Source organism: Ascidia mentula, chromosome 1 (assembly GCF_947561715.1).
Source record: "Ascidia mentula chromosome 1, kaAscMent1.1, whole genome shotgun sequence".
NCBI lineage: Eukaryota > Metazoa > Chordata > Ascidiacea > Phlebobranchia > Ascidiidae > Ascidia > Ascidia mentula.
The window spans coordinates 10,521,511-10,544,695 of record NC_138566.1 but is presented as its reverse complement, the minus strand read 5'-3'; the positions used below and the strand labels follow the sequence as shown (position 1 = coordinate 10,544,695).

Sequence of the window (23,185 nt, the reverse complement as noted above, 5' to 3'; positions counted from 1 at the left end):
GCTAGCAATCAGTTACTTAGCAGTGATTTAACGTTTTACGATGCTTGTTCACGTCTGACTTGACTTTATTCGGTAGTATTATGTTATAAATAGAAAATGACTCAAGGTATTGGAATAAAAACGACATTACGATCGGGTAAATAAGTCTCGTGTGACCTATGGCTCATTGTTTGGCCATCGCTAAAAGTTAATAAAAAAATGCAAGCTTGTGGCGCCGCTCTATTTGAGAATCACTAACCATCGGAATTTACGAAGCAGGTGTCACCTTTTAACCCTGTTTACGACGCAGCAATTTAAAGTTATTTTTTGTAACACTGGTTGATAATTATGTTATGCTATGAAGTCGTGGCTATTTTCATCATACTACCGCTTGCTGCATTTTCTCAGCAATGTAGCATGGAAACACCCTGTAGCCCTCTGAAAGGTAAGAAGTAACGCCTCAGATGCTTTAGTGTGCAATGCTCGTATTACGGTGTAAAATTTTTTTAGGCAATGAGACGTTTCGCAAGCCACTGGAGCAGGTTTCTGAGGGAGGGTCGCTTTTCACCAACATAGAGGTGGGTATGGCAAACTTCACCTTGGACTGGTTGTCATCGCAAAGAAGGCTCTACAACGGAACTTTTCCGGGTCCAACTCTTCGCGTGAAAGCGGGTGACCGCGTTAAGCTTGATCTGGTAATACTCTATTCCTATGGAAATTGCTACAGGCAGTATAGTAATTTATATCATATGCCCGCAGTATAATACACTGCAAGAACCGGATTTTACTGATGCACCAGCCAACACCTTCAAGTATCCGAACACCACCAACGTTCACACACACGGTTTGCACATCAGCAGTCAGGTAAGTTTAAATTGGCAAAACATTGCTAACAACTAATAAAAATGTTTCGTGGTGTTTGACAATGGCCTGATGAGGACCGTGACTTAGTATGTCAATATGACGAGGTGTACACTGCCCTGGCACGTGTTTGAGCAAAACCGAAGTTGTTGAGCTACATTGTGATTATATGACACACTGCTGTCATGGGTGTGCAAACAAAAGAGAATCGCTTTAAAGTTTACCGAGCAAATATAGGGCTCACAACGCCCTGTTTGGAAGCCTTCAACAGCAGTTTTTTAGGAACCTCAAGACAACGTGTTGATTACCATTGCGCCAGACAGCACTTATAATTACGACTATCAGTTCCACCCAAAACAAGCAGCTGGAACTTATTGGTATCACCCGCATTTTCACGGCAGTGGATACTTTCAGGTATTTCACGACAGTGGATACTTTTACATTTCACCAACTTTATGTTTTCCAAAAATAATCTAAATAAATCTCTAATCATGCTTAGAACTTGGGTGGAATGGCGGGGATGTTGATCGTTGAAGACGATCCTCAAACCATGTCCGCTGAACTCAATTCGGCGTCTTGTCCGAACAACTGCGACAGAGATATTCCAGTGGTTTTCCAACTCTTTCAATACTCGACGGCAGAGGACGGAAGTTATTCGTTGGCGCAACGTGACATTCACGACAACGAAGCGTTTAGGTTTATATCTAAATGGATTTTCTAAAACAAGCAAATATATTTACACATAAACAACCAACAGGGCGTTGTGCATATATAATAATTTCCTATTCAGGTTAAACGGCATCTCACTCACTTCTGGGACGGAAAATTTGGAGCAGTGGCTTGAAAATGCGACCAACGGCATTCAATATGCACTTGTCAACGGCCAACTGCAACCTAGACTTGATTTTTTTGCCGGGCAACTTCAACGCTTTCGGTATTTGTTTTGGACCCTTCTGCATATTTACTAACGCCATAACTTCAACACCTTCCAATTCTTGATACGTGCTTTCGTTAGTCGTAGACTCACAATAGTTGGCACGTTGCGTCATACAAACGCTTCAGACATATTTTAATACACAAAGCGAATATGGATTTCATATTGTATGTAGCAAAAAATTTTTATACTTGTTTGGTAATTGCATAACAGAACATCAATATTGCTGTTTTTATAGGCTCCTAAATGCCGGTGGCCTCTTCGCATTTGCTACTCATATAGAAGCGGTTGGGAGCAACAATAAATGTTCAGTAAAGGAAATAGCCCTGGACGGTCATTATCTAAAACAACCGCGCGACCCACGTCTGGGTAGGAGTTTGCTGGTTGCAGCTGGTCGTGTTGACTGGTTGGTGATTTGCGAACAACCCGGCGTATATGAGGTATAATACACCTTGTCTTAAAAAACAAACTGATGAGAAATATTGTGTGAGATAGGTGATGCAAACTGTTGACAGTGGTTACGCTGAAATTATTATTCAAACTGCATTGGATCGTCGTTTACGAAATACTCGCTCGTTGACCGACCTGACTGTTTATATAAATTTTGTATAAAATACAACATAATGTGATCATAATACAGTATTTATTCAATAATACCTAAGCGAAATGTTTCATCAATTGAAATTTAGTGAACCGGGTTTTATCGGTAATTTTTAATTTGTACTAAAGTTTTCATCCACTGTAAAATGGCACATGACGATAAACTGTCGTTTAGCTTCTGTCGACTTTCAAGCCGGAGGACGAGACATCCATGGGGGATCATCCCAGTTACAATGGCTCACTTATGACATTGGTGGTAACCGAACAGCCTGGTTCAAACACGGACAAATTTCCCTCGTCGCTACCCCCTAAGCCCGACTACATAGGAGACCTACGAAACGTCGAACCTACGGAAGTGTGCGGCAAGTTTACGATTGAAGTTACACCTACTGACACACTCAACAGAGAGGACTACAACGAGACTGTAAAGTATGAATTTACCTTAGGAGCGTACGTTCAATTGCCTTTAGGTAGCAAAACAAGTATATGCTGCCTAAATCCTAGAAGTCAAAACTAGACAAAGAAAACTAAAAGCTTACTTATTATTGAATTTTATACTAAAAGTAACAAAAAATTTATCAAACAGTGTAGAAAACTAACTTTCTAGCATAGAAAAGTTACAAGAAAAAAAACAGGTGTCAACAAACTCTTTACAAGAGTCATCACGTTACGGTTGTACTGCAGCCTTGCAGTCAAAGCCATTGCGCAAAATAACGTCAACCTATAACGTGCGTTTTCGGTTTATGATATCACGAGTGGCCAAAAATCCATATTTTGTTTAGAAAAGTTAAAAATGTTGATTCACAGTTCTTCGTTTACGTCCTCTTTCAGTTTTCTTTCTTTCGAATTCCGTTTTAAATGGTGTTGTACAGAGACTTTCGCTTTGCCTTGACGCTTGCTTTGTGACGAACACGTTCTTCCAGAAGTATGGTACTTGAGAGCCATCTCACTTACAAAAACACCATCGAATAACCTCCAATTTCTTCTGTTCTCCTGCTCTTTGCGCGGATGAAATTTATTCCGACGCTTAAAACCCTTGTGCACCACAAACGAATGTGCTAATAAGTGGAAATGGTAGCCGGCCATGTACAACTCGCACGTGTGGCTGATGCGGTCGAAGCCGTACTGCTTGAATCGCTCGTCGTATCTGGGAACACCAACAGGGCCGATGTAGAATGGTTCCCAGGCGGCCGCCCATGCAAGTTCGAACGCGGTGGTAATGTTTGCCTTACAGTCGATGGCCAGCCAGTCGTCATACTGCGTCGCTTTGTGGCAGTTCGGACATGTTTCCACGTGGAATTGTCGTATGACGCCGTGTTTTACCACTTCTATGAGGTGACATTTGGAAAATGGCGTCGGCGTTTCGTCTTCGATTTCAAAAGCTGCTGCAACGAATACCGCTGGTTGTCGTACTTCCTTGAACTCATCCGATGATAGAAATCTGACAAACTGTTCTCGTGCGCCGTGTGAAGGCATTACGTCGATGTCCAGCACGAAAGCGTACTTTGTAGTACAAGCGCTTTTTGCTATATTTCGTAAGGTGTTGTGGGGATAAGGAATGTCGCCCATGGCGTAGTTGGATCCAGTTATCGACTTAAGTGTGCGCGAAAGGCGGCGACAATCTGCCGTTGGCAAAGTAAATTCTTTCCACGTCCTTATCACAGTTTGGTCGAATCGCGGCGGGTCTTTACGTGGGTAAACAAAATGAATTAAAACTCTTCCCTCAAGCTTAAAACACATCTTTAAAAACTTGACGCCAAAGTAGGCTTGCGAGGCGTGTGGTCCCGGCGCAAACACGGCCACTGATATAAGACCACTCCAGCGCCGGGCGGTTTCCAGCAAATAGTGCAGGTTATTGACTGAACATTGCGACACCAATGTTACATCATCCGTTAAGAACTGACTTTGTCCTTTGCGCTCGACACTCGCATTATCCCACACCACCATGTAATCTTGCCATGGCTCTGCACTACCGAAATTTGCTTGTATGAAGTCATTCCGCACCTGCTCAATGCTCTCGCCAAGGCGTGCACATAAGTAGCCAGTCAAACACAGGAGGAACAGTAAGATAAACGTAACTTTATTCCAGTTGCATCTCAACCTCAACAAAAAGTATACGTGCAGCAGGTGAAGCACAAATCTCATTAAAAGGCGCCTGCTTGTACACCCACGCATATCTAAAATGAACTGCCGAGTAAGTTTCGCCAGTCGTACTAGATTGCCCCAGGCAAATTACATTGATTGGCACCAGGCGCGTGCGGCTTTGTCTCACAGGCAACGTACGTTTGGGATGATATTCAGTCAGGTATGCACAATTGTACTTAAATTTTGTTTACTCATCGGAATCATTGCAAAACAAAAGCTTTTTTTTTCTCATGCCTTCACGCCAAACGACTTAGGAAATTTATATTTAACCTGCTGTTGATAATCAGGTACCAAATCTTTGGGATATAATGTTGACCGGCAGCTAGACTATCTCGAACTTTCAAATACAGCATGCAATTGTACAAATTTCTTGAACTTTACAGCTTGCCTTAGCCTATACCTCTTGATGTATAGGCTGCAGTATTTATTTATGATATCTATAACAACGAAGTTAAACAAATACATAATCGCAGATACAAAGCTAAGGTCGGGACCATTCAGGAATGGCATCTCACTAACACAGAGATCGAAACGTCTCATCCCATACACATCCATATCAACACTTTTCAGGTAAGAATCGATTATAGAAACTACGCATATCTAATAAGCTATGTTCTTTGTTCCAAGATTATAAGTTATAACAAGTACACAGGCCCATACGGGGTGGACGACGGTGGGTCAAACTGGAAGCTTTTCAGTCAAGATGGCCAAACTTGTACTTGGCAGTACAGCCAATACAACGGTGTGTTGAATATGGAGTTACGTCATTAACTTTGTAAATCCTCGATAAAACCTAAACAACGAATCTTGAAAATATAGGTTCATGATGTGTTCAGTGTTTCTTTGCATAAATAACTAACGTTATTCTAACCCTGACATTTGCAAACCCCGGCCTGAGGTCCAAATATGACCCGTTGGGTCTTTGAGTGTGACCCATCAAGAGTTGGTAAAAATTATTGCCACAACCTAGTTTATATAATTTTGCAACATTTAAGCGTTAATTATTTTAAACTGGTTGGTTCATCAAAACTATGACGCAAGCGTAAACACCTTTTTCCACGACCCGCCAGTGAAATTTGTGATTTTTTTCTGGTCCGCTTGTCCAAACATTTGCTCAAGCCCTGTTTTAACCAGTAAAGACATTTGCTAAAATTCATGACACAATAACAATACGACAAAATTTTTGGGCCAAGCGTGGTTCTACCCAGTAAGTTTGATTATAAAACATAGCAATACGCTTTGCAGCAACGATTGATATCCAGCCCCCGGCAGATGCCCTAGAGCATTTAGGGCATGATCAATACCAGGCAACGGGAGGTTCGGGAACGATTGGATACGCACAGATTGGAGATTGGATGGACACGATCCTGGTTCCACCCCTCTCCAATATTACAGTGAGATTGTTTGGGTATTTAGGAATCCCATCAACCAAGCCCTGTTTGGGAAGCTCTGCCCTAAAATACCATTCGGGGGAAATTTATTTATCCAACTGGTTAACTTAAAAGTTTTGTTATCAGCAGTTTACCTTAACACTGTTTCCAGATTCGCTTCCGAACCGACACATATACTGGCATTGTGTTGGTTCATTGCCACTTGCTGGCAGATGCAGAACAAGGCATGACTTTGTTGGCAGAAATCGTAGGCGAAGGTACATGTGTTTGTGACGAAATAAATACTTGTGTACAAGCTTTGCATGAAACTCTTGTCCGCATAGGGGAGAGTTTGGAAGCCAGCAGCACATCAGGTGGTGCCTATCAATGTTCCTGCATGGAAAATAATCCAGTGGACGAGCGTAAGTGTGAAAATGGCAACCAGAAGATTAAATATAGGTGATAAACATTTTATTTGTAACTTAATATTTCAAAAAAATGAGTAACTTTTGTTTTGCCTTTTCAGTTCATTTCTGCTGGTCGCCTGTCTGTTGCTTGGAACGTTTTATAAAAATTCCTAATTTTCTGACAAAAAATACGTTTGCTTTGCTGTTCTTTCTGCGTAACGGGCACTTATAGTCACATGGTGACACTCACCCAATGTGAAAACAGTTGATCTTTATATGTTTGTGCGCTTTGATCGACTTTCTTGTTACGCATTGTTGCATTTACATTGTTGCTGCTTGTTTATTTTGAGACTTGTACCTTTTTTCGCTTCTCTTATTAGTGGAATGTTTGAACTTAATTTCGTGTAAACGCTTTTGTGTAAAAATTTATGCTTTTTAATAGCACAGTAGAAAAATTTGATTTTCGTCAATTTAATGTTTACACAAGAATATGTAAACAACACAATAACTTATCAGCAGTGAAGATCGCGCATTGCTGTAATGAATTTTTCACGCGAGGCCTGGTTTGGCGGATGAGAGATGCGTGTTTAATATACGGGTCATGCATGGCTGATTTTTAATATTCTCTGATCCCACCAACGCCAGGTACGGGGTAATTCGAAAATAGTAATTTGGTTGTCAAACAATTGCTTGTTTGCGGCTGGAGTTTTTTGACTTCAATCGATTTGAAAGAACTTGAAAGTTTAATAACTAAATGCTGGGATTTCATATTTTTGATGTAACTTCGTAACGAAACTTGTTAGGTCTGTATCAAAATAACTCGGGCGGCGTTTGTCTGCTTGTATAGGGATAGGGTTGGTCAGCCAACTGTAAAGGGGAACCGAATAGTTTTATGCACCTGACACCGCCAATGAATTCTGTTTTTAAAAAAAATGCATGAACCAATACTTATATCTGTAGAGAAAACTCTGAAACAACTTTATCTGGAACGTGGTTCCAGTTGGCCGAACTTATTTAACGCGAGGAGACATGTATGAGAAAAGATGAATAATGCGCCTAAGTCAGCGAGCTCAAAAAAGGGTCACAGACAACTAGCATTCCTGTCTTTATTCAAATGGACAGATCCTTCGATCAACACCGACCTGCGCAGTCTGAATTTATGCAGTTTTTTTGCGACAATTTCTATTGTAATGCGCATAATCGTATTTGTCACACGAACTTTTATTATATGTTAGAAAGCTACACTTTTTCCATATAAACGTTGCTTGTCGCATTTTCCCGTTCAGACGTGAACAATAAATGACCGATTTAAAGAATTCAAGCGGTCTCCATTGCGTTCCAGCTATAAAACGCAAGTCATTGTGTTCACCGCAGCAGCGGAAGCTCCTCCAAACCAGTGATTTTAGGCGTGAGTTAGTACGACAAGACAATTCAAATACAAAGAAGTCCAGAACCGTGACGCATTCGCTTAAATTCAGTCGGAGAGTTGATCTTGTGCCGTTTTTGTGACCAGACCAAGTAGTGAAGGTCACAACATTACGTTCAGTTAGCTTCACATCAGGATAAGCAGCAAGGCTGCAATGCCATTAACGATGAAGTTCGTACTAGTGTTTCTGATATCAGTGTCGCGTAAGTAGTAAAGTTCTCTTTATTACGTCACGTCAGTTTTGCGTGTTTGTTTCTACCCGTGAACCATAACTTTCAGTCTATTGGACTAAATGTATCCTATTTCAGTTAAACTTTTCTTCAAATAACCCAACCATTGCTTGCAGACGCTCAATTCCTGTATCCGGTTGATGACAACCCTCCGACTGATGTCACAGTAAGTTTGTCGCAAGCAAGATGGTGTTAATTGAGTTTGAAAAGGAAATCAATTGTTTTGCAGTTTAATTGTTTTGAATGTGACGGTGCAGATTGCGACCAACGTAGGGTGGCTGGCACACATATGGAAACAACATGCACTGGTTCTAGAATCGCATGCTGGGTATGACTTTAATTTACTGTTAGGGTAAATGATCAACATATGCTTATTCTAACGGTGTTTTGGTCGAAATACTGCATGGTATATACACCTTAGTGATGTCTTTAGGAATGCGTGGTGTAAGAAAAGTTTTTCATTGTGATTTCAGACGGTGAGAAACGGCGCCACTGCAAGTTATTCGCGACAGTGCGGTCATCCCGACTTTATTCGTCAGGGCGTCTTTTGCAATCGTCACATGGAGGGTAAAGAGTTCTGCTTCGGTCGCGACACGGACCAGGGCAGGGTTCGGATTTGCGCCAAATGCTGTCTAACTGATGGCTGCAACTCTGGTTCGCTTCAGGTGAATTTTGCAAAATGTCATGGTAGAATGTAAAATTAATGCCTATGATAATACGTGAAATAATAAGAGATACCCACCTTAGGATTCCCAATCTGGGCGCCATGACTCTGTGGGAGTCACAAGATTAATGTTATGGGTCGTAAAGAGAAAACCATTGCCACACAAAATGCGTTTTTAACTGAAATATATCGCAAACCACACGCAAGCACTTATACGGCCATGCCACTGCTACACCAGCGCCAATGAAAACGTCAATAAAATTAGTGGGTTGTTGTATGATTCTGAGTCGAAGAAGTATTTCAGTCATTCATTACTTTTCAGTAAAAACATTTAAAAATTACTATTGCCTAATGCAAGGGGCGCGGACAATTTTAATCAAAGAAATCGCGAGCGAAAAGGTTTGGGAAACCCTGCACTACGTAATAGTGTCTCTGACCGGGTCCTCTGTCACACAGAATATTCCCGACCCGTCACTTCAGACCTGTTTTGCGTGTGATGGCAACGAGCAAGAAGTTTGCAACAGAAAGTTGTTAGTATCTGAGGAAAACAGCACGCACGTCGAACAGTGCCTGCTCCCTGGATCCGACTGTTGGGTGAATTACAGCAATATCGATTCTTCAAACCTTTATACTTGATTTCCTAACCTTTGCTTTAGACACAAAGAAACGGTCACGGCGTGTACACCAGAGGCTGCCAGTTGCTTACCTGTGAGAACGAGGGATTGGAAGAAACATGCGAAGAAGTGTAAACGCATCCAATTTATAAACAGTTTGTTGTTGTCGCTAACCAGACATAATGTTCGATAAACTTACAAGCTCTTCTGGCAAAAAAATTACTTTGTCGACGTTTCGGTCGTTATGCGATTAAACTCAGTCGAAGAGCGAGTTTAGTGATCATCCAATCTATTGACATTTTGGGAAAATCCAACGTTATGTCATAATATGTGTTTGTAGAAGCGGCGTGGAAAGATGCACACAGTGCTGTGTTGGAAAACTGTGCAATCGCAACGACGCCGATCGAAAGCTGCCACATCTGCACATGATGTACTTTTGCACTGTAGTTGCGTTATGCTTGCGAAACATGATCTTGTAAATCTAAATATATTGTACAAAAATGCGTGTAGCTACATCGTCCTCTTTATTCCCCGTTCTTCGTTGTTCAATAGCTCTATTTTCCAGTGGGTTTATTTTGCTACGCAAGTTATTGTTTACGGCGAATTAACAATTTTCGAGGGCACTTGTTTGCTTACTAACAAAAACATACTACGAAAAACCATCATTGTACTGAATTCAATGGGAGCAAAGAGAATATAGCAGCGGGACCAAATCTAGAACTTGCAAATATATATATAATTTTTTATGGCAACCACTGACTTGCTTTAAACCTAATAGAGTTTCGCAAGATCCAACGCGTGCGTCGACGCCTTGTGCCAGTCAAGGCAATCAAGCATGTCGCTATTACATAAGTTAAACAACACCACACATACAGTCGAAAGTGGGTGAAGGCTCGGAAACGAACTTCTGCGTAAAGTAAAATGTTAAGCCACAGGTTTCCACAGTATTCCATCCACACTTGAGGGGAAAGACAAATGCGAGACTCTCCGAGATACCACCACGTAAATACAGAGGAAACTTTATGCTCAGGGCGGAAACCGTAAGCATCTTCAAACCGATCATCGTCATGAAGCCGCTTGCATAGTTGACATAAACCAGTTTCTACCGCGCTTGGTATTTTCTGCAGATAATCGTTATTCGTACGCCAGGCGAAAAATCCCATGTAAGCAATATAATCGTGGTCAAGGTAATCCAAGTAATTTGCAAGTTGTTCCGAGGTGCCGAAGTCTTCCACAAAGATGTAGGAGTTCTTTGGCAGAAGAGCTTCGACATCCTCTTGTTTAGGACCCCATATAATCGGCACTACTCCAGCCTGCAAGGCCTGCCACACCGAAAGGCTGAAGGGGTGATCTTGGCAATGCAAGGTATTTTCAAATGCCAGGTAGAACTTGTAACCAGCTAGGTGGCTTTGAATAGTGTGTGAGCAGACCTCTGTTTCCATGATGTCAAGTTGTAAACCGATTTCAATGAGACTCAAGGCCATTTGAATGTGGATTCCTTTCGCTACAAAAAATATTCGTGCGTGGGGAAATTTTCACGTCTTTTTTCTGTACAGTGATACCTTTGGAAACTTGCCACAGATCAACAAACCACGTTGCCAGTCTGTATTTTTGAGCATATATTTTATCTGTGGCACTTCGTTCTTTCTCTTGTGACCACGTAGGTGTCGGGACAAACGGAGAAAGAGTAATATCTGAATCTTTTCTGCTTAAAAACATAAAATATCAGCACATATTTTGAAGAACAAATTCAACACTTTTTACTACCGATACGACATAGTGAGGTTGAAATAGTCGTTGTAATTTTTACGAATTTGTTCCGCATGACTTAAGGTTTCCGACGGACTGACGTCACTCATCCAAACAAAAAGTTGATCTGGATGACTGAATGTGGATCAAGTGCGACCAAATGTTAATTGTTTTAAGCATAAATAATTGCCAAAAAGTACCTTCTTTTTAGCCGTTGCTTGACAGTAATCCGGTGAACAACAGCTGTGGCAGATTGCATAAACAGTCTTTCGGACGTAACTTGGCAGGTTACAGGACATGTGCGCGTGTGGCTGAAGGCATCACTCGTAGTTTTGCCTCCATCAAACGCTAAGAAGATGACATGCTTGCGAAAAACTCTCGGCTAAAACAATTTAAACGTAACATAAATCCATGTACCGTCATTTAAGCCCAAAGCGTTGTCCGATCTTGTAATGTCGAGGGGTTTTGTCACTTATTTCAGTTATCAGTTATTTAGTTTATTTGAAATTTATTTAGTTATTTCGCGAACATAGCTGTATTTAGCAATGATGACAAAACTTTCGTTTTCCCTGCCTTTTTTATTAAATCGTGAGCCTTCAGTGGAAGCAATAAACTAAATCAATAAACTTAGTTGTATACATAAACGATATATGACTTTACAGTCACGTATGCCCGAAACTTACTTTTGTTGGGACATTCCTACTTTCACCTTTTAGTAAACTTCTTAATTCATCTCCGTTTAGGTTTTCCCCACTGTCACTCGGAATACCATCATGACCTCCACCAGGAACAATCTTTGATACCCAGTCGTTGTAGGTGTTCCACATCCACCACGGTACCTCGCCACCCATCCTGTTGCGTACCAGCGGCGACAGTGTGATGAAGTAGAACCCGTAATTTGATAGGATAAAAACGCTCAGCAAGAGACAAAGTGAAGTGCACCTCATCACAACCTTGGCATCACAACCCAACAGGTTAGTGTTTAGCAACTATTAGTTTTTTTCGTCCAAAACACTCGAAGAGAGTGACAGACGATCAGCGTCACAAGCTTTTAATTTGACGAACAGAAATATTAATTTCGCCTACTGATATTATCAGTTTCATAAAGTTCACAGGCTGATCTAGCTTGGCTGCAATGCCTTGGCTGCGAAGCCTGTGAACCTTATGATCAGAACATTAGAGCTGCGATCGCCAAGTATAAAGGGCCTGCGCAGTGCATGGGGCGATCCTACCTTGCTATGCGAAAGCATGGTATCACTTCTGTATTATCAGTTTCAGTTGTATTTAAAGTCTTGTTCAATTATAGTTTCTTTCATTTCATTTTCAAAAGCTGAACTTGTCACTGCCTATATTCGCATAAATCAAAGTTTATAGATCTGACGCATTTCCGGATTTTATGGCGAACACAGCTACGAAGTCCATCATACAACGCGTATATAAAGGAAGTCCTACTAATTAGCCAATCATCCTGTGTTATATATGTAGATAGGCAGGAACATACACAAACATACAACACATACAAATTCTGTGAGCATAGAATAACGTAATATGTGATCACATTGTCAACGCGTACAGAAATAGGTAATATAAAAAAACACATCCACGCAGATTTTTACAAGTTCAATGCGATTGCGCGTTAGTAAAATACGCGTATAACGGGAGGGCAAGACAAGAACACTTGGTAGGTGGTGGTGCATATAAAGTTTCTGTCCTTTACTACGTTGTAAAGCGAACGATAATCAAAACATGAAGAAAAACCGATATAGCAATTTGCGGTTTCGTTGCAAAACCTCTCTGCTCTACTTATGTCTTCCACGACAATTCAAACATATCCTTTTGTTGAGCATAAAAAAGGCATTTTTACATCCGTCACGAATTTTCGGGTTTATGAATCGGTTCAAGACGTCTGGGTGGTTGGGGATGGATGGGATACATTTCTCGGGTTTCAACAGACCTTCTGCTCACAGGGGTTTCCCCACTTGGCCCTTCGTGATTTGTTCTCAGCAACTCGTTGTTGGAATTTGTTGAGCTAGTGTGATTCTTTTTGTACCAAATCAATATTCCGATCACAGCAAGAACAGCAGCACCAAGTATACCCCCCGGAATTCTAGACGAAGCAAGAGCAAAAATATTTTACAAACTAGTTCCTCATTTGTGCACAAGTAGACCAAATAAAAATATTTTCCTACAAATATTTGTGACAATTCTGGAAACAAAATTAACATGGTTCCGTGAAAATGTTAATGTGTAAAGGTAAGTCAGACTTTGTCCTCAAAATTTCAGACAACACGGGTGTCAACTTAGTTTCAGTGACATAACAACGTGAACGTTTTGCACTAATAAAATTGGCAATTATTAATTCGTTGCTCTGCCACAAGTTACTGCCGAAACTTCTTAAATTAAATATAACGCATGTTCTGCATTATGGGACATAGTCTTGTTGTTCTCAACATTATTGCGTAGCCAAATTAGTGAAACGTGAATGTAATTGTGATAAATTACAACAGGGGTAGTTAATGTAATGCCAGACTTATCACTGTTCAATATTTTGCCAACAAAAGTCGCCAGAAAATGCTATCAAGCCTTCGTGCCTTTTATAGTCACAAAATAGGAAAGTTAACCTCAGAGAAAGTTGTGGGTTGTATATGAGCGACATTGCGGGAATCGCGAAGTTCTGTCGGGCACACAATCAAAAAAATGACACAAAACAAACGAGGGATAAAAGAGTTCAGCGTCAATTGTTGTAGAACTTACCCCACGGCCAAATCAATTATAGTGGTAGTTGTTGTTGCTGCTGCTGTTGTGGTGGTGGGTGTTGTTGTGGTTGTGGTAGGTGTTGTTGTTGTTGTGGTAGGTGTTGTTGTTGTTGTGGTTGTGGTAGTTGTTGTTGTTGTGGTTGTGGTAGTTGTTGTTGCTGTTTTGGTCGAGGGTATACAGGGAAGCAAGATTGGCGAAATAAAAGGCAATTGGCAAGGTGAACAACATGACAGTTCGCATGTTTTTTGCTCCAAAGTATGTTGTGGGTTTGACTGAACAGAATACTTTAAACGAACGCCTTGATCCCATACCGGCAGTATTACACTGCCTACCTCTACTTGAGTGGCGTCATATGTAGCGCTAAAGGTAATCTAGAAAACAATGTCATAAGATATTGTGAGTTAGTTATTGATATAGGCGGTCACAGTGCACATTATATTTGTCAAAGAGTACACTTTATTTCTAATCGTTCTCACAGTATACTGTATACATTAGATAACTGATGGTGGCCAGTAACATGTATCGTTTGATTGGGTACCCAAATTCGTGGCAGTTTTTGCGTCAAAATATTGGTATAATTTTTAAAATATGTCCAATATTTTCATACAGTAATAATTGGGTTTAGACATCCACACAAAACTATGAATACAATTTAAAATTTTTTGCACTAAACAAATTTGCCAAAATTCCACGCTTACTGTTATATTTCCAAGAGGAGGAATTGCCACAACCGACCTGACGTCATTTAAAAACTGTTCACCAGCTTTTGTTGAACCTCCGCTGAATGAAATGACGTCATTGCACAGTTCTTGATATCACATAAAAATTAATAGTAAATTTACAGGCCATAAAAACACCCTGGTCGAAAGTTTTGCGAACCGGTTGAAGTGTTGCAACAAGGCTGTAAGGCTACGTGTTCTGATGTGTTGTAGCACAGTTGCCATTTCGATCCTTTTTGTACAGATATCGGTCCGGAATAATTGTTACACAAAGTAATCTGCATCAGTAAACATTGAACCGTGTTTTCTGTCTTGAAATAACGACTTACTTTTACGGGAAACCTTTTCAGAAATAAAATGGAAGTTTCCGCTGGGTTGGTATTATAGAAGAGCCAAGAGATATTTCCGACTGCTGTGATGTGACTGCGCAAAAACAAGTAAACCTACAATAATTTGATACCTTTGCGTGTGTTCGCCCAAACAAAACTACACCAACTCAAAAATTCCGGATAAAATGTTGTCTGACAAACACAGGCTTTAAACAATGCGAATAACATACTAATGAAATTAAATATGTTTGAAGCTCACGTTACCTTACTGCTTGTCCTTCGACGAACTCTTTCCTATTTAATCGACCACTCACGCCGGTTTCTACAACGAAGCTGGGGGATTCCTCCACAATGTTATCTAACCGATCTACTAGGTTTAAATCGTTCAGTGGTGGTAGATTGGTGACTGTTTCGTTGCCGACCACGCGCAGTGTAGCGAGCAATCCATCAAACGTTTGCAGATCGTCGTTTTTGCCTGCTCTGGACACCAGCTGGCAAAGTTAATATAAGTTCTGTTTGTTCTGTGTACGAAAGAATTCAAAAACAATACTCTTTGTCTGCACATGAAAATACAGCGGCGATGCAGGTTTAAGTTGCTCGAAAACCTTAAAATTGATATTGTGTTTTCATGTGCTTTGATTATTGCAAGGTGAAGTGAGACATTGGGTGTGAAAATGTAGTAAAATAGACCTGTTAAATAACTCATAAAATTCCTTTTATAAGAAGATGTTAATCCTCGTGTAGAATTTAACCTGTTCAAAACGTGGTGGCATAGAAATCACGTTTTTTCATATTACCGTATTTTACGGACCATAAAGCGCACCCGATTATAAGGCGCACTGTCAATAAATTGCTTTGATTAGTTTTTTGTTCATACATAAGGCGCACCGGGCTATAGAACGCAACGTATTTTAAGGAGTATGGGTTACCGTATAAAGCTCATTAAACAAAAACTTGTTACGTAACAAATGTAAGCAAGTCACAATAGTATGTATATCACAGTTGCTAGTTGCTTTTACCGTAGTTTATTGTGTAAGACGGTGGTTTATTTATAATAGTATCGGTACTGGTTTTGAGTGTAGGCAATAAAGCACTACTTGATCCATACATAAGGCGCACCGGCTTATAAGGCGCACGATCAATTTATGAGGAAAAAAAGGATTTAAGTTGCGCCTTATGGTCCGTAAAATACGGTATAACAAAATTGGACCTGATATATGCCCGGTGTATTGCAAACTACGATCCAATCAGCTGTTGAACTCGGAAAAAGTACAGTTCGTTTGCTCCTCAAACTGCGAGTTGACGACAAGTATATTCCGTCGATGGCGACTTCCCCTATTTCACATCCATTGTTTTCAATAGTTATCTGCAGCGTATTGTTTGAGCCTCCGTTGGCGAACCTTAAAACAAAAACAGGTACCAAGGTTTATTTGGTGACTCACCGGAACGCGCCAACCTTGCCTACATTTGACTTTCCTACCTGAAACGCTTGATCTGACCGGTGGCGAGTTCCAGCTTTGGGTGGAGAAGGCCGTTGGTTGTGAAGTAATTGATTCCGTTTTCTGGATCACGCAAACAGGAAACGTTGATCGAATTTCTGTAACAAGAACTCCCCCATTGAACCAAATATAACACAAACAAGCGTTGGTTTTGTTGCTTTTGCTATGCACAAGCCGTTTCCATTGATTTGTTGCATTTGGTTGGTACAGTGTGTGTACAGCCTTTTCCTTGCTCGTTTTCAACTAACACAAGTTACTCACTGTAGATCGGGCATTTCGCGTGATGTTGCGTTGGCAGAATACTGCAAAGTGGATTGAAAGAGGAACTGGACATCATGGCCGCAATTATCAGGGCATGAAACGTTGTACAGCTCGTCTGGTATCGTCACATGATTGTTGGCATTTGATGACGTTCTCCCAGTGTCCTCAATTATTATCATTCCGTTCATTCCACTATCTGCCTACATTAAGTTCGGCCGTCGATAAGAACTATTTTCCATAGAAATAAAAAACAAAATCTACTGTAAAATATGAAATAGGCATACTTGCTTTGTCGCGAAACCCTGCGCCATGCTTCGGTACATGAACGTTCCGGCAATATGATTTTGCCACTCATTAGCGGAATACCAAGTTACTTCAGCAATACTAAAATCCTGCTGGTTCTGTAAAACCACGCAACACCACAAGTTAATATAATAACATGAACTGTAGTTTTCCTGCATAAAAATCGTTGTGTTGAGTTTGCTGTTGTAGCAACCTCAAACTTTTTGATAACATGGAGCCGAACAAGTCGCAATGGATTAGTTGAAAACACATACATGCTGGACAAAAGAGCTGATCCTTGGTCCAGGAAAGAGCTGGAGACGCATGCAGGAAAAATTTGCAGGTACATCTTCGCATATGTTCGATTGACAGAAATGGCGGCACCATGATCTATCCGTGGTTTGTATGTGCTGCAATTGGTGGTCATACGTGTTGGAAATCAGAAAAATACAAAGAATGCTTGCTAGAAATTTGCACACATACCAGAATAAGTCGTGTGTTTTTGGCATTTGCTGGCACTCTGACAGTGGGTCCCGCCAGTGCTGTGTTTCCATCCGCCTTATCGCTGTTCCCTATGACAACCCGGGTGATGTCCATTCCTCCTACGTTAAATCGGTTTTCACGCACCTGCAACTGCCCGTGGGATTTGAAGAACTGTACAGGTTGTTCGAATTCATCACCTCCTAAATGCATTCACAAACACCACTTTTAAAGTAAAGCTTTAATACCTAAGTACTGCATATAGTTTTACCTTTCAGTTGACAGCTGGCTTTAATTGTTGGCGTTACAAATAAAACTATTAAAACAATCATAGGCACCAATGCCATTTCCATCTTATACTGTTTACTCTAATACGGACCACCTCAAGATGAACTAGAAAACTCGAAGCACAATAAGTCGAGCGTCCGTACGAAGCGAAGTCTTTGTGTCCCATTGAATTTCGGTACAATGAAAGACGTACAGTATTGTTTAATGGGAACTTCCCAAGCTGTACAGGCCGACGTTTATTAATAAATCTTTTTCCAGAGTATACCCAACAACAATTACGCTACAAAAAGCACGCATTTACAAAGTATTACCACATTCATGTGTACAAATTCAAATGATCGCGCAATGTGCTTGTCGAACAAATATTTATCATGCGCGTCAATAAATGTTATGTTTCGTTTCCAAACAAGACGTATGCTTTAGCGCTGGCCGAACTTCCCGGCCTCCTAAATAACTTTATAACGTAAGTTCATTAATTTTAAATGTCACCAGAACAACTTTGTGTCCACGCTTCTGGTTTTAGAAAACATGTTTCGCTTTTTATTAAAGCAGCTTCAGTTCTACAAATAACATAAACAGGAAAGACATGGTTAGATGCTGCTGGTTAGGTAGATTTCATGTAGTAAAACAATTTATTGTAAGTTCATTAAGTACGAGGTCAACAATGCCTTGCACTAAAAGTTAATTCCTTCACAAGCTTATAATTAACAATAAATTGTAAAATGAGTTGTGTTCTTTAATATTTACCCTTTTTCTTGGTGACGGCAATATATGTGCCACTAACTTGCTTTACGGCCAGCAGCGCATTACACGAGCACTGCGTGGAGGATGTAATGCGTGTTGGGGTTGCAATGTTCTCATTTCACAATCCTGTGGCCATGACTGCAATTGTTCAATCTTCCTGTTTATAGGATTAACTTGCGATATTGTGTTCCACCTTACACACATTTTTACATGTTATGATGGCAAATGCAGTTTACTAAAAGTCTGTGCAGATTGTAGCAATATCCTCCAGTTATGGTTGGCTTACAACGGTTTTTACGAATTTATTAAGCACCTTTAATTAACTTTATTATTGCCCCAAAAATGCCGCATTCATGGAAAGTTATTGTTTGTCAGCAAGTCAGACTGTCGATTATGAACGCCCCTATATGTCATAAATTTGTGCATTTAACGCCCTATACTTATAAATTGACGTATCCAGGGAATGCATAAGGGCCCAGGGTCCCCTTCAAATATAAAAATTAAGATATGTTTTCGAGCGTCGTATGGAGCCAATCGTGCAATGATATGACGCATGCTGAAAACCGTGCGTTATTTGCCGCTCCCTTCCCGTTGGTTAAAGAACAGAAACCATATGTACGTTGGTAGCTCTACAGAGTTTACAGTATATTGACTTCGGAAATGTCAGTTACAATACGGTGGTTGCATGGAAGGTGGTTGCGTCTTGTTGTATATTTGTATACGCGGGCAGATTTAACCCCGCATTAAGTTCTCGTTAATTGGCAGAAACCAATATGAGCTACAACCAGTCGCGGATGCATTCAGCGAGGCTTCAATTGACAAGCACCGATTTTTATTTAACTGTCTCACGACTTTTGTGATTGATGAACTTTCCTGTCGAGTTGGCTATCATTTGTGAGAAACGGCGTCAAGCAGCAGTTTATGCATCCCGCTTCCATACTATGGAAATAGCAACAAGCGATGTGTAGTGGTTTACAGATATTTGAAGGATTTGTTGAAAGGTTTTGTTCTACTTGTTAGTTTAAACATTTAGCCACACATTTGCGTGTTATTTAAAACATATAACAAATGTGGTTGTGAAAGTACTATAAAACAGTCGACATTTGCCCAGCTAGTAGGCTACTTGACTTTGTCTTTTGATTGAATATATGCGATAATCAATTGTACACTAACGGCTTTGTGGACGCATTGTAGATTTAACAATTGGCTCAACAGCAATTTGAGGACAGACTAACAAAGTAATGTCTGTAAAATGGTCCGCAACATTCACCATAGTTGCTGTTTTAAACCGACCAGTGCAATTCATCGGGTTTGTGGAAGACATTTTTTGTCGGTTGTGGCGAGCCTTCTGGTGTTTGCCCTAGCGCAGTATTTGCGTTACGACCTACACAAACTGAACGATGCGGGAAGCAATATGTGGTGGGCTTACCCTGATACCCAAAAAAGCGTCAACTCTGGTAATTTCGAAAATGCCGTTGCAAAAAAATTAAAGGAATCAAGTCACTCAATCAAGGTAAGTACATGCAAGTTTATTTATTCAGTTGTCCTGCCTTGGTACTCGTTGGGTAAACCGACTTTTACATTATAACGTACACGAGCTTTCGCGGGTAACCCTCGCTTCATCAAGTGTAAATGACACAAAGTGACACAAAAAACAGGCGCAAATTCGGGGTAGAAAAAAGGCACGTTGTTTCCGCTAAGACTGAAGTCCGGCACCCCAAGTTACAATATGTTTTTGTTTGTAATGTAACAAGGTTGTAAAAAGTGCTTCTGTTATTAACATATGTTCTGGTCTATATTGTGGTAATTGCGTGAATATATCGAAATTCTACAAATCAGCAAGTTTTCACGGTCTCCCGGTTGAAAACCACTGATTGTAAATCAGCCACGTATCTAAATTAACTTGGAATATATAGGAACTGTGTTTATTTGATATTATGTGTATTATATCAAGGGCCAGGTCTGTTTTCTGCTCAACATTCTTTACAAACAACTGTGTTATAGCCTCAAAAGTTGAATAAATCAACTGTTCCTAACCTTTAAAAAGAAAACTCCATATTTTTAAATTCTATTAAAAAATTCTCGCGACGCAAGCATAAAAGTCATGCAGAGAACTACAAAACACCGATATTAACAAATAATAATTAGTATTTTTTGCCGCTCTCGGCAACAAGCGACCCAAATAAACTTTTAGATGACCCAACTTTGGGGAACACTGGATTAAATGAAATTTTCAAACGTTACAGCTCCACCACGAACAAACCAGAAAGCTGATTGTGTGGCAGGAAAATCCTTACCAGATGCACCGTCTTGCTGAAGTAAACGAGAAGATATGTGGCCGGTGCGAGGTGTCATACAATATCAGTCTACGCGATACTGCCGATGCAGTGATATATGATTTCAACATTATCGACAGGAACCGCGTGTACAGGAGGTAAACCGTTCAAAATATTTAGATTATATATAGAAGTATGATGAGACCATATAAGTCAAAACAGTGTACACACCTGACTGCAGCGCTCAATGATTATTAAGGCTTTTTTGTACATAGAAGTATAACACATTGTTAATCATAAAAGGTGCATTTCTATCTAATATCCATTTGGACAGGTTTATAATAAATGTCGAGGACAAGTTTGCAACTCAAAAAACGAACAAGTGCATGTAAATACAAAAGCCAAAAAGGATAAATTCCTCACGTAAACAATCGTTTCTTTGAAAAATAACAGCTTTGAAGATCAACTGCTAATCTGGATGAGCATCGAGACACCGTGGACCACCTTAAACAACTATAAACGTGACTTCGAAGGTTACGATGATCAATTTAATTTGACTATGACCTACAGGTAAAAATATGTCGATGCAATTTTGAGTTTGTTTTGTTTTAAACCTAAACCAGTTTTTTTGGACAGGCGAGATGCTGACATTTACTTTCCTTACTCGTATATTGCCGACATCGAAAAGACAAAACCGAAGTCTGAGGGAAATTCTCCGGTTTCGAAAACGAAACTTGTTGCCTGGGTGGTGGGAGATTGTCTTTTCACAAAAGGTGGGTTTTACCCCTCGACGGTCCATAAAAAAGGCGTTATAGATAGCCCTATAAAATGGCCATCGCAATTTTCGTAAACATTGTTCAGGGATGTGACCCTTTCTTTGTCTTCGCAGTGAACTTTTTGAATGCACGCCTTGCCACCCTTTCTAAGCACAGTTGTCATCCGTCAAATGTGTCGTCTTGCTTATTGGATCAGATTATTTAAATAACCTTACAAAAACACTTTTTTACGTAAGGTGCGCGCCAACGACTGGAAATGGTAAAGAAACTTCTGCAACTCGGATTGGACATCGATATTTCCGGAACTTGTGTTCTGCACACAATCCCAGGTGATTGGTTGGATTTGGCGGAACATTTGTCTCAATACAAGTTTTACCTCTCGTTTGAGAACGCCCTGCACTGTCGAGATTACATCACTGAAAAGACGTGGTGGAATGCTCTGCACTCTGGAGCGGTGCCGGTAATATGGGGACCGAAGCGGAGTGACGTGGAAGCAGTCCTACCCAAAAATTCATTTCTTTTCGTTGAGGATTTTTTGCACCCGAAAGACTTGGTAGAAAAGCTCCAGAGCCTAGATACTTCGCCCAAAGAGTACTCGAAGTTTTTTGACTGGCAAAAAGTGCCCGCCAAGGCAAAACCACAGCAGCTAACCGGGTATTGTCAGCTATGTTTAATGCTACACGCAGACGAACATATCAAATTAACAAAAGGAATCAGGCCATCACACCGCGTTGAATCCTTGCGCGAAGTCTGGTATGAAAGAGAGGACGCGGTTTGTATGACGACACCTAAACCTTTTGAAATTCCCCATGCTGTATACCAATGGTGCGCTTTTTTTCTGGAATATTATTTTCATGCGATTTTGTGGCGGCGATTTTATGCTGTTATATTTATTTTTGTTTTGACTTTCATCATCTGGCGACGTTTAAAGTCGTCCAAATAGAATAAAGAATATAACGTTTCAACAGGGGACATCCTGTGGTTTTTACTTCAGAACTGATCTTCTTGCAAAAACTAACTTAGTTATTTACGTAAATTACAGCATGTATGGCAGCAATGGACGCTCAAAGCTTCCTGTGCACAAAAAACTTATAACAGATTATCACGAAATCAAACAAAACATTTTTAATAATTATAACCGTTAAAGGGCGATAGAGATCCATGTCCAGATGTACCGAAAAGTTTTAAAACAACAGAAGCGCGAAATGGCGTTTTTTCACAATTAGACTAGAGCAGAAATGACAAACTTCAGTACTAACTAGGATTAGGAATTCCATACTATTGAAACGAATGAAATTACAAAAAATATGAATCTTATGTTACGAACCGATAAACTTCACTAGTGTATTCAATTCCAAAGCAGAGGCCTAATTATCAATGTGTAACTATATGTAAAAGTCAGCCTTCGCCGTGAAGCTGTGCTCTTTGTACCTATGTGGAAGTGATGCAATCGAATACGAATTGCGCAAAGTATAATAGGAAACTTTTTTCGTTAGAATGTTTAAAATGTTAAGTATGATTTACTTTGTGTTTGATGCCAAGTTACAATCCAACTGTTACCGTAAGGATATTTCAATTGCATTATCTAAAAGTTGCTAATAATCAGCAGATCAGATCCAAAATTGTATCGTGTCCATTTTGTTGAAAAATGCAACGACCTCGTTTATGTGACAAAATGCCTTTCTATACTTTGAATTTGTTTGGCGCTAGAGTTGTTTGCGCGCGGTTAACGGCAAAGGTTATTCTGAACACAGCCTCGTGTCGTGTTAGGACAGACGAGAAAGAGAAAAACACG

The 23,185-nt window shown here is 40.3% G+C and overlaps 5 protein-coding genes across 5 annotated transcripts; 3 read left to right on the top strand and 2 right to left on the bottom strand.

Moving 5' to 3' along the window:
* Window positions 1–287: 287 nt before the first annotated feature.
* LOC145899413 (laccase-like) lies at window positions 288–6,906 on the top strand. Its single transcript, XM_082988180.1, has 14 exons — window positions 288–424; window positions 490–674; window positions 739–843; window positions 1,123–1,254; window positions 1,340–1,536; window positions 1,631–1,774; window positions 2,013–2,214; window positions 2,550–2,803; window positions 4,993–5,089; window positions 5,147–5,261; window positions 5,765–5,913; window positions 6,062–6,167; window positions 6,234–6,348; window positions 6,416–6,906. The coding sequence occupies exons 1-14, from the start codon at window positions 328–330 to the stop codon at window positions 6,468–6,470; spliced, it is 1,953 nt and encodes a 650-aa protein (XP_082844306.1). The 5' UTR covers window positions 288–327; the 3' UTR covers window positions 6,471–6,906.
* LOC145899421 (beta-1,4-glucuronyltransferase 1-like) lies at window positions 3,012–4,569 on the bottom strand. The gene has a single exon (XM_082988193.1). The coding sequence runs from the start codon at window positions 4,547–4,549 to the stop codon at window positions 3,176–3,178; it is 1,374 nt and encodes a 457-aa protein (XP_082844319.1). The 5' UTR covers window positions 4,550–4,569; the 3' UTR covers window positions 3,012–3,175.
* A 781-nt stretch (window positions 6,907–7,687) lies between the features above and the next one.
* LOC145910276 (uncharacterized) lies at window positions 7,688–9,885 on the top strand. Its single transcript, XM_082997346.1, has 7 exons — window positions 7,688–7,925; window positions 8,069–8,118; window positions 8,182–8,280; window positions 8,426–8,617; window positions 9,073–9,210; window positions 9,273–9,361; window positions 9,571–9,885. The coding sequence occupies exons 1-7, from the start codon at window positions 7,877–7,879 to the stop codon at window positions 9,707–9,709; spliced, it is 756 nt and encodes a 251-aa protein (XP_082853472.1). The 5' UTR covers window positions 7,688–7,876; the 3' UTR covers window positions 9,710–9,885.
* Window positions 9,886–12,354: 2,469 nt separating this feature from the next.
* Window positions 12,355–17,700, bottom strand: LOC145898454 (uncharacterized). Its single transcript, XM_082986911.1, has 13 exons — window positions 17,578–17,700; window positions 17,310–17,509; window positions 17,102–17,236; window positions 16,829–16,945; window positions 16,545–16,744; window positions 16,265–16,381; window positions 15,995–16,184; window positions 15,049–15,275; window positions 14,785–14,878; window positions 14,616–14,733; window positions 14,435–14,544; window positions 13,734–14,107; window positions 12,355–13,086 (listed from the first exon to the last, which is right to left on the bottom strand). Exons 1-13 carry the CDS (start codon window positions 17,657–17,659, stop codon window positions 12,849–12,851), a joined length of 2,202 nt encoding a protein of 733 aa, XP_082843037.1. The 5' UTR covers window positions 17,660–17,700; the 3' UTR covers window positions 12,355–12,848.
* Window positions 17,701–19,539: 1,839 nt separating this feature from the next.
* Window positions 19,540–22,621, top strand: LOC145912933 (3-galactosyl-N-acetylglucosaminide 4-alpha-L-fucosyltransferase FUT3-like). The gene is made up of 6 exons (XM_083000434.1): window positions 19,540–19,851; window positions 20,585–20,772; window positions 21,068–21,184; window positions 21,251–21,387; window positions 21,627–22,204; window positions 22,538–22,621. Exons 1-6 carry the CDS (start codon window positions 19,591–19,593, stop codon window positions 22,619–22,621), a joined length of 1,365 nt encoding a protein of 454 aa, XP_082856560.1. The 5' UTR covers window positions 19,540–19,590.
* The last annotated feature ends 564 nt before the right edge of the window (window positions 22,622–23,185 follow it).

Coding starts and splice junctions, on each gene's coding strand:
- LOC145899413 (XM_082988180.1), top strand. CDS start 328: ATGTTATGCTATGAAGTCGTGGCTATTTTCATCATACTACCGCTTGCT. Junction 5,914..6,061: donor CACCCCTCTCCAATATTACA/GTGAGATTGTTT, acceptor CACTGTTTCCAG/ATTCGCTTCCGAACCGACAC. Junction 6,349..6,415: donor AACCAGAAGATTAAATATAG/GTGATAAACATT, acceptor TTGCCTTTTCAG/TTCATTTCTGCTGGTCGCCT.
- LOC145899421 (XM_082988193.1), bottom strand. CDS start 4,549: ATGCGTGGGTGTACAAGCAGGCGCCTTTTAATGAGATTTGTGCTTCAC.
- LOC145910276 (XM_082997346.1), top strand. CDS start 7,877: ATGCCATTAACGATGAAGTTCGTACTAGTGTTTCTGATATCAGTGTCG. Junction 7,926..8,068: donor GTTTCTGATATCAGTGTCGC/GTAAGTAGTAAA, acceptor CATTGCTTGCAG/ACGCTCAATTCCTGTATCCG. Junction 8,281..8,425: donor GTTCTAGAATCGCATGCTGG/GTATGACTTTAA, acceptor TTGTGATTTCAG/ACGGTGAGAAACGGCGCCAC.
- LOC145898454 (XM_082986911.1), bottom strand. CDS start 17,659: ATGGAAATGGCATTGGTGCCTATGATTGTTTTAATAGTTTTATTTGTA. Junction 16,185..16,264: donor GGTCAGATCAAGCGTTTCAG/GTAGGAAAGTCA, acceptor TTTTGTTTTAAG/GTTCGCCAACGGAGGCTCAA. Junction 14,734..14,784: donor TGAAAAGGTTTCCCGTAAAA/GTAAGTCGTTAT, acceptor TTACTGATGCAG/ATTACTTTGTGTAACAATTA.
- LOC145912933 (XM_083000434.1), top strand. CDS start 19,591: ATGGTCCGCAACATTCACCATAGTTGCTGTTTTAAACCGACCAGTGCA. Junction 20,773..21,067: donor AGGAACCGCGTGTACAGGAG/GTAAACCGTTCA, acceptor GAAAAATAACAG/CTTTGAAGATCAACTGCTAA. Junction 22,205..22,537: donor CTTTTGAAATTCCCCATGCT/GTATACCAATGG, acceptor TAACCGTTAAAG/GGCGATAGAGATCCATGTCC.